Source organism: Habropoda laboriosa, unplaced genomic scaffold (assembly GCF_001263275.1).
Source record: "Habropoda laboriosa isolate 0110345459 unplaced genomic scaffold, ASM126327v1 scaffold186, whole genome shotgun sequence".
In the NCBI taxonomy this organism is placed as follows: domain Eukaryota; kingdom Metazoa; phylum Arthropoda; class Insecta; order Hymenoptera; family Apidae; genus Habropoda; species Habropoda laboriosa.
The window spans coordinates 2,924,152-2,933,551 of NW_017100427.1; the positions used below are offsets into that span (position 1 = coordinate 2,924,152).

The following is a 9,400-nucleotide window of genomic DNA, read 5'->3' on the forward strand; positions in this document are numbered from 1 at the left end:
TTTTCATATATGTTTTTATTCCTTTTTTTATTTTTCTTAACATGTAGTACTTAACCTATTTCAAATATTAATATATTCTTGTACATTCATAACTGTATACAATTAATATTTTACAATAAATATCATCAAAATAAATGAATAACAAAATGAAATAAATAAATGTAAATGTAAATGTAATATTATAGATTGTACAGCGGCTGCTTTTAGCAAAATGATAAAAAATATGCCTGTCATCGTTACAATGTTATTCGTATTTATTGACAGCCATTTAAAGCCATTTAAGCATTCCTTTAAGGGACATTGTAGCAGAACAAAATACTTTTCAAGAAAAATTTATTTAATATTTTACATTTTGAAAGTAGTGTATCATCATGTTACGTTCTGCATTAAATCATCAAAGCGTACGGAAACTTAGCCTCAATTTAGCGGAAACAAAATGTAAACGATTAGAAGGAAAAGTGGCAATTGTTACAGCATCGACAGAAGGGTAAAATGACATGTTTAGTATTATTTAAAATATAATTTTGTTATACAAATTATATATTTTAATTTTTTGCGCTATATTATTAAGATCACTTGATCATTAAAAAAAGTACTACTGAACTTATTATATTAAAATATTTTATTTTAGGATTGGTTTTGCAATAGCAAAACGTTTAGCTGAAGAAGGAGCTAAGGTAATGATCAGCAGCCGTAAAGAAGCAAATGTAAAGAAAGCTGTAGAACAACTTAAATCTACAGGTTTAAATGTTTGTGGTACCATATGTCATGTTGGCAAAAAGGAAGACAGGAAAAGACTTTTGGAAAAAGTAAATAGTTCGTTTATTTTGATATATAAATACTTAAACTCTTTAAAGTACTTTAAATCATAATATAAGCTCTTTATAAAATAAAATATAATTTACTAACAACATTACAGACAGAACAAGAATTTGGTAGTTTAGATATTCTTGTATCAAATGCAGCCACAAATCCAAATCCATCTACACTTTTTGATACTTCAGAAGAATTATGGGATAAAATTTTTGATATTAATGTTAAAAGTACATTTCTTTTGCTTCAAGAATCTTTATCACTTTTAAGAAAAAGCAAAACTCCATCAATAATTCTTGTATCTTCAGTATCAGCATATAGACCATATACTGTAAGCAATTATTCAATTTATATGTTATAATAAGATTTTTATAACTTTATAAACAATTTATTTGTTTAAAATTTTATATGTGATGTTGTAGTTGTTGGGTGCTTATGGTGTTAGTAAAACTGCATTATTAGGAATAAACCAATTAGCAGCTGCTACTCTTGTGTCTGAAGGGATTCGTGTCAATTGTATAGCACCTGGTATAATAAAGACAAAGTTTGCAAAAATAGTATGTATTTCTATGTTTCTTTGTAGAATGTTTTATTGTGAAATGACATGAACATATATATTACTTATATCTTCTATATAGCTTTGTGAAGGAGAACTAGGAGAAACAATGTTATCAACAATACCAATGCAAAGGTTTGGTGAGCCAAAGGATATAGCAGGAGTTGCTGCGTTTTTAGCAAGTGATGATGCTTCATACATTACTGGTGAAACTATTATTGCTAGTGGTGGAATGCCATGCAAGCTTTAAGCATTTTGTACACAAATATTTTTATATATCCTGAAAATTATATTATAAAGGCTGTTAAAAACTATGTATGATTTATATAACAAAAAAATAAAACATTGTTTTTGTTTATATATTTGTAAATTTTAATAAAATATTGCAATTGATAAGCATTGCTTATTTTTGAAAATTAGCATGAATTTATTTTAATGATATAAAGGAATTAGTGAAAATATATATAAAATTGTATTGTTTTAATTTCATTCAACAACACCTAATTTTTTGTAACTATCAATTTTATTTCTTATGTACTGCTTTAAACAATGTATCGAACGATATATCGAAGTAGAATACATTACCTTTAAGGCATGTTTATAATGGATGTGCAGAAGACAATTTTATATTTTATAATTATACAACTTTATAAATATGCAACAAAAAGCACATATTTATTCATTTTAAGTTCCAATTTTATCAATAATACTTTTTTACTACTATGTATGTAATATAGTAGTATATTCATTATTTGATCACAACGAACAGTAATGATAAATAATGGTAATGGCAGATGAAAACATGGTACAGAACGCAGTTCAGCCACAAGAAAATAATCTCGAAGGTGATGAAAACGAATGGGAAAATGAAGAGAACGAAGAAAATTGCAATAATGCCGGTAAATAATATATTTTTGTACATAAAAATACATGACAGAATAAGTATGCCTTTATTTTCTTAAATATTTAAACGTATAAATGTTGCTTACTACATAAAATATGCGTATTATATTATGTCATTTTAGAATTCGAAGCTATAAATGATCAGCTGGAAAAAATTAATTCAGTTTTGGATAAAATTGAACAAAAAAATGACGATATTCGTGCAGAATTGATTGAATTTCTACAATCAAATCGAGAAACAAGAAAACAATTTCAAGAATGTCAAGATTCTGTAAAGCCCGATTTGTAATACTGTATTTTGAACAGGTATATAATGTATAGTTTATTAATAATTCAAAATGTACGACAGTAAACTAATATTTTTACTATTCCAGATTTTAACGATGTTTTTAACATTGATTTTAAACGTATTTCCCACGGTAACAGCTGCAAAGGTTTTTTGTTGGTATTGAAAACTGTATACGCTTTGTGGATCCATGTAAAAATTAAATTCTGCTTGAGGTGTCATATTTCCTTGTGCTAATATAAAAATTGAAAATGAATAAAAGCAAAAAAGAATGATTAATTAATATAAGTAAGAAGAATAAATATTACCCTTGTATTTCCCTTCATAATATAAAACTTTTTTACATTGTTAACAAAGTCAGGTACATTTTCATGGTTAATGCTATGTTTGTCAAAGGTCCCAGGCATAAAACAGTAACTTCATCTGGATATTCTGATACAATTTTATTTAAAGCACATACAGCATGCTGTTTTTGTAATTTACTGGTATCTATTTTTGTATCATATACATCACCAAATCCATCACTACCAAAATATTGACAATTGGCTGCTTGTTCAGCATTTTTAATGCAAAGTAAAGGTGCATGTGCCCCTTGAAAACCTGGTATCTATAAAATAAAATATAAAAAAATGCAATATATATTTTATTAAAGTTAGATACAATTTTAAACCAATTATAACTTACATCTGTTACTTTGCAAGCATGTTCTAAATACATTTTTAATTACATTGTCTACTGTTGTATTTCCATTAACACAAGTAATTCCTTTAATTTGAATTTGTTCTTTATGAGCAGCAATCCTATCATTTTAACTTAAAAATGGTTTGTTTTCTTTAATAATATAAATAATTTATCATTTAATAATTTGCAGTTATTTTTATTGCAATAAAAATATATACAACATAAGTACACTGTTGGATTTCTGGTAATGGAATAGTGTACAATAATACAAAAATTAATTATTTTTAATTATTTTATAACTCATTGTCAGTAGTATCACCAATTAAGTACATGTTCCAATAAGCTTCCGAAGCTCCATGAACTGATAAATGTACAGAATGAAAGAAAAAGGAATAATAAATGATAATTCTCATATGTTAATCACTCGAAATATTTTGATTGGTTATGGCAGATATTTGATAAGCACACAAATATTAATTACATTAAGCACGCAATGTTTAAAATGCGATTAGATAAAGCTTACGATTTATTTATAATTACATACATTATAATTAAGCAAGATATTCGGCATAATATAAAATTAGCTGATAAAATATGATTTTTTCTGAAGGAATTAATTAAAAATATAGATCAAAATTTACACCTAGATTTTATTGTCAAGAATATCAAATTTGAAAATTTGCTGATATCAAATACAATCGAATATAATTTAGTTATCGTTTTATTTTATTACTAAATACTTTTTATTGATATAAGAGTTTTTTTGTGAAGAATTATATTCTGTCCGTTAGTACGTACATGTATGTAAGAGTATGTATATATGTACATACATATCGTATAATAGATTTAAAACATAGTCTGGACAAAATCTGTTCCAGTTACAATGCAGTTTCCGTAAACTTAATTTACATCAACAATAAAAATTTTAATTATTGTATTAATTACTTATTAACATTTGTACTTCTTATTATATAACGAATATTCCTAAAAAATTAATTCTATTGTATTATATAATCTTTAATAATATCTATAACCGTATTTAATTGCTCTGTGAAAAAGAGTTACAGTTTTAATATTTATACATTCTTGACTAATATATTTTTTCTGTACTTCATCTACATATACATTTTTTTTGTTTAATTTGATGAAACACGAAAGGTATTGTATATTTTAAACTGTTGAAACCTAATAATGCAGTAAAAGATGAATTATAGTATACTGCTTAGCTAAAAAAATTACGTTACAAGTTACAGAAAGGCATCATCGCTTCTTAATACGTTCGCTACCACCGATGCAACATATGCAGTCCAGAATGCATTGCCTAGCGTGCTATCGATTTTCTAGTGGCAGATGTTACCATATCTTCTATATTTATCAAATATTACTATCATATTAGGTTATCATCTGTTTCAGGTACTTTTAACTGGAAAAAATTTACATACTGAGATAATGCAAAAAATGGTATACAAGAATTTATCGATTTTGCTCACAATGAACTTACAAACATAGTGTATGGATAGGAGAAGGTTGTAAATAATGATGAAGACTTATAATTTATACTTGGCGTGTTCTTAACTATAATCGAAAATATATAGAATAGAACACGGAGGAATAGTTTATAACATAATATTTTTTATCCAATGCAAAGTATAATCTGAATTTTGAATATAGTGCATTATGTTATAGTAGATGGCGTTATTTCGAACTAACAAAAAGTATAATAGCTGAGAATAACAGAACGATAAGAAGCAAACGGCAAACGGTGACCCTCTCCTTGATTTTGTTTTTTACGAAAATGAAATAGTTACTAAAAATTTGATAAGATAACGCCATAATATATACAACATTTTAATATTTTAAATTAGAAATAAAATATTAAAATGGATGAAGCGAAGTTTCTGAAACGGTGGGTAAACTACGTAATTATACTATTAATTATGTATTGTATAATTATTTTATATCTCTTTTATTTTTATATCTCTCTTTATTAATTATTGATAAACCGTAACGAATACATTTTGAATGTTTAGAAAAGTAAGATCTGGTACTTTAGATGTACATCCGACAGAAAAAGCTCTAGTAGTAAATTATGATGTTGAAGCATTAATCTTGGGTGAATTAGGAGATCCTATGCTAGGAGATCGCAAGGTAAGGTTTACAAATACATTATTGCTAACCATTGAAATATTTATATGATTATAAATTAAATTCATTTTTAGGAGTGTCAAAAAATAATTCGACTAAAAAGTTTAAATGCAGACACTAATGTATCACTTTTAGCTAAGGAAGTGATTGAAAAATGTTCTTTAATACATGAATCAAAACTTCGTGAAGTAGAACAACTGATTTATTATCTTCAAAACCGTAAAATGAATGATAGTTGTACAAGTAAGTTTTTATATGTATATTACATTGTCTTCAATGCTTCACCTATTCTGCTTACTGCATATTTATCTTATTATAGATAGTGATAACAATTCTCAACCTTCAAGACCAGCATCATCAAATTCAGTATCTACAGATAATGGTGAAACAGAACGTGCTGTAATCAGTAATGTTGATAGCTATATTGAATTATTATATGAAGAAATACCTGGAAAAATTAAAGGTTCATCATTGATTTTACGACTAACAAGAATACCTGACAATCTTCATGAACTAACAAAAAATGGTATTGAACATTTTATAATAAATTAATTGCTTATTTATTTATTTTATATCTAATTGATAAATACCTTTCTAGAATCCTTGTTAAGTGCTTTAGCTAGAGTTCTGAGAGAAGACTGGAGGCGCAGTATAGAATTATCTACAAAGATTGTGTATATCTTCTTCTGTTTCTCAACATATAGTCAGTTTCACAATATTGTTCTTGAATACCGCGTAAGTATAGTATAAATTAATTACAGAATGGAAATGTATTTAATAATTAACTTTTTTAATGTAGATTGGATCTTTATGTATGGATATAATAGACTTTGAATTACGTCGATACGATCAGTGGAAGGATGATATGGAAAAACGTCGACGGCACTTTGAAAATACTACGGGATTAACATTTTTTTCAAGTGGAAATGATAACTATGACAAGAAAACAAAAATTGTTGATGATATTTGGAATACGGATGGTCCTTTAGATTACGAAATTAAAAAGCGGTCTAATGAAATAACTCCTACTGTAACTGAAAATGATATTAAAAAATTAAAAGAAGAACTTGAAAAAAGTCGCAAAAAATTTAAAAGTTTAACAAAAAAACAGGAACAACTATTACGTGGTTGGTAATTTATGATAATTTCAGTATTGTTAATATACTCTGAGTATATTATAAAAATTTATGTTACAGTTGCTTTTTATTTATTGCTAAATATCGCCGAAAATATGGAAGTTGAAAGAAAGATGCGCAAAAAAAATGTAATTGGTATGCTAATCAAAACATTGGATAGAGCAAATACCGATTTGTTAATACTTGTTATTGTATTTCTAAAGAAGTTGTCTATATTTCGTGAAAATAAAGATCTTATGGTAAAGTTTTTCATTGAAAATTCTAAGTAATATTTAAGCAGATCTTGTCCTAAGTACTTTAAAATTACTATTTAATCTTTCGTTTGATGCAAAGCTTAGAGCAAAAATGATAAGAGTTGGTTTGTTAACAAAGTTAATTAAATTACTTGGTCAAAGTGATATTAAAAATAAAACCACAATTTTGGGTTTATTATATCATGCCAGTATGGATGATAAAGTAAAAGCTATGTTCATAAATACTGAGTGCATTCAAATGGTAAATATTACAATAATATTTGTAACTATAAATAGCGTTTATAATTTACATAAACATTATGTACTATTTAATCATTTTTAAGATAACAAATATGATTTTAAACTCTGAAGATGATCAACCAAAACTAGAACTAATAGCGCTTGGTATAAATCTGGCAATTAACAGCAAAAATGCACAACTTATGGTAGAAAATAATCGTTTGCAAGGACTTATAAAGAAAGCATTTCGAACTCAAAATCCTTTAATAATGAAAATGATTCGAAATATTTCTCAGCATGATTCAACAAAAGAGAATTTTGTTGTAAGTAATCAGTTTATAGTATGAAACAATATTGTTAATAAAAGTATTAAAAAATTGCTTCTAATTACAATTAGGAATTTGTCGGTGATTTCGGCATGGCTTTAAAACAATCAGATTCTCAAGATTTTGTGCTTGAAGTTATAGGTGTACTAGGTAATTTAGAATTGCCCGTCTTGGATTATTCACAAATACTTCACATATGTGATCTGATTCCGTGGATACGCAATAATCTTGTTCCAGGTTTAATATTTGCATTACATTGAAATTCTTTTAAAAAAATTTCTAAAATTTTAATTTCATTTAACTTGACTATCAATTCATTTAACTAGGGAAAGCACCAGATGATTTAGTACTTGAAATTGTAATATTTTTGGGTACGGCGGCTTATGACGAAGATTGTGCACGTCTCTTATGCAAGGCTGACATATTATTGTCTCTTATTGAACTTCTTAGAGGTTTGTGTATTATTAGAAATGCAAAATGGATGTTACTTTATACTGAGAATTATCTTTACAGCAAAACAAGAAGATGATGAAATGGTTTTGCAAATAATTTATGTTTTTTATCAAATATCTAAACATGATTCAACAAGGGATTATTTAATACGCGAGACTGGCAATGGTAATAGTCAAATTTTATGCTTTATTATTAACATATAACATTAATAACAGAAAAATTGTTCTGCTTCATGTTACTGAAATATTTTTATTACTTGCAGAAGCACCTGGATATTTAATAGATCTTATGCATGATAAAAATCCAGCAATTAGAAAAATATGTGATGCATGTTTGGATGTTATTGCTGTAAGTATTCCTCAAATAATTTTTTTATTCTTTTGATATAAAAAATAAATTTATGCTGCGAATTTTTAGACGTGTGATAAAAATTGGGCAGCTCGCATAAAAGTAGAAAAGTTCAGATCGCATAATCAGCAGTGGTTGGAAATGGTTGAATCTATAACAAACGATGTTAACAATCATTTGTTACCCGAAGAAGATGATAGCCTTTCACCATTTATGAATGGTGATCTTTTGAAACATACAATGCTATTTCCATCTGGTAAATGAGTTTTAGTACATTTTACGTAACAAAACAATAATTTCGTTATTGAAATAATATTTAATTTTTAATAGGTAATGTGGCATCATTTAATACAGATGATCGATTTTCAATTATGAAAAATTCTTCAGAATCATCTGAAAATCAAAGTCGACCAGTTAGTAGGTAAGCTCCAACTACTGCAATTCTTAAAATTGAATAATTTTATTAAGTAACAATGATACATATTATATTTCTTTATATTTATATGTTAGGTATAAAGATTTTGATGAAATGGGAGAACTTATGGCACGTTCTAAATCTCGTATGTCTGTTGGTTCCGGTATTGAAGATCTGTATTATAATTCTAAACTTAAATTTCCTGAATCAGATAGTTCGCATGTATTAATATAAAAGGTAATCAATATCATATAGAATTATAGTTGTAACAATAATTCTAAATTAATATAAAGTTATGTTATTTCTTCTATTTAAAATACTTAAAAATATACATCATTTACGTGATAGTCATTTTGCATGCCCTATTTTTAACCATATTTTGAACTATTTCATGCATCATTATGATCGCCTAATTTGGTCCTTCCACCACAGGTGACGCACTTTGCACGATCAAATCAACAAAATTGACGTCTGTAACAACCCATACATGGTTTACTATATGTTTATTTATTCACAGAAGAATTTTAAAAAGCTTTAAAACGGTGTACATGATAAAATATTTTGATCTCATAATGTAATATACTTTTTGTTTTACTTTTTATAAGTTAATTTAATTTATACACGAAAATTTAGTTTAGACTGATTTCTAGTCATGTATCTTTACAAAATAATTATTATAGTTAATAATGTAATAATTTTTGCATTATGTAATACTAATATGTGCAATAACACTACTTAATCGCAAATTAATGATTAATTTGAACATAGTTTTAGTATAATATGGTACTACACAAATAATTTTGTTGGATGGAACTTAATAACAAAAAATTGTTAGACGACAAAAAACAAAACTTCAAAAACCCCA

At 26.4% G+C, this 9,400-nt stretch overlaps 4 protein-coding genes across 4 annotated transcripts; 3 read left to right on the forward strand and 1 right to left on the reverse strand.

Moving 5' to 3' along the window:
• The first annotated feature begins 271 nt into the window (after window positions 1-271).
• Window positions 272-1,619, forward strand: LOC108575580 (dehydrogenase/reductase SDR family member 4-like). Its single transcript, XM_017938405.1, has 5 exons — window positions 272-487; window positions 632-809; window positions 920-1,144; window positions 1,236-1,370; window positions 1,452-1,619. The coding sequence occupies exons 1-5, from the start codon at window positions 372-374 to the stop codon at window positions 1,617-1,619; spliced, it is 822 nt and encodes a 273-aa protein (XP_017793894.1). The 5' UTR covers window positions 272-371.
• Window positions 1,620-2,036: 417 nt separating this feature from the next.
• On the forward strand, window positions 2,037-2,725 carry LOC108575582 (UPF0184 protein C9orf16). The gene is made up of 3 exons (XM_017938406.1): window positions 2,037-2,268; window positions 2,395-2,578; window positions 2,647-2,725. Exons 1-2 carry the CDS (start codon window positions 2,151-2,153, stop codon window positions 2,559-2,561), a joined length of 285 nt encoding a protein of 94 aa, XP_017793895.1. The 5' UTR covers window positions 2,037-2,150; the 3' UTR covers window positions 2,562-2,578; window positions 2,647-2,725.
• On the reverse strand, window positions 2,606-3,462 carry LOC108575553 (probable uridine nucleosidase 1). The gene is given in 7 exon segments (XM_017938374.1): window positions 2,606-2,729; window positions 2,731-2,796; window positions 2,871-2,922; window positions 2,925-3,165; window positions 3,243-3,261; window positions 3,263-3,358; window positions 3,458-3,462. Coding segments are annotated over 7 exon segments (603 nt in total).
• A 1,627-nt stretch (window positions 3,463-5,089) lies between these two features.
• Window positions 5,090-9,026, forward strand: LOC108575587 (kinesin-associated protein 3). Its single transcript, XM_017938412.1, is given in 17 exon segments — window positions 5,090-5,145; window positions 5,270-5,387; window positions 5,459-5,627; window positions 5,704-5,910; window positions 5,983-6,119; window positions 6,184-6,511; window positions 6,581-6,773; window positions 6,775-7,015; window positions 7,098-7,316; window positions 7,391-7,556; window positions 7,646-7,771; window positions 7,833-7,937; window positions 8,035-8,120; window positions 8,190-8,376; window positions 8,451-8,541; window positions 8,631-8,772; window positions 8,968-9,026. Coding segments are annotated over 16 exon segments (2,538 nt in total). The 5' UTR covers window positions 5,090-5,119; the 3' UTR covers window positions 8,770-8,772; window positions 8,968-9,026.
• Window positions 9,027-9,400: the final 374 nt, after the last annotated feature.

Coding starts and splice junctions, on each gene's coding strand:
- LOC108575582 (XM_017938406.1), top strand. CDS start 2,151: ATGGTAATGGCAGATGAAAACATGGTACAGAACGCAGTTCAGCCACAA. Junction 2,269..2,394: donor AGAAAATTGCAATAATGCCG/GTAAATAATATA, acceptor ATGTCATTTTAG/AATTCGAAGCTATAAATGAT.
- LOC108575580 (XM_017938405.1), top strand. CDS start 372: ATGTTACGTTCTGCATTAAATCATCAAAGCGTACGGAAACTTAGCCTC. Junction 810..919: donor GGAAAAGACTTTTGGAAAAA/GTAAATAGTTCG, acceptor ACAACATTACAG/ACAGAACAAGAATTTGGTAG. Junction 1,145..1,235: donor CAGCATATAGACCATATACT/GTAAGCAATTAT, acceptor GTGATGTTGTAG/TTGTTGGGTGCTTATGGTGT.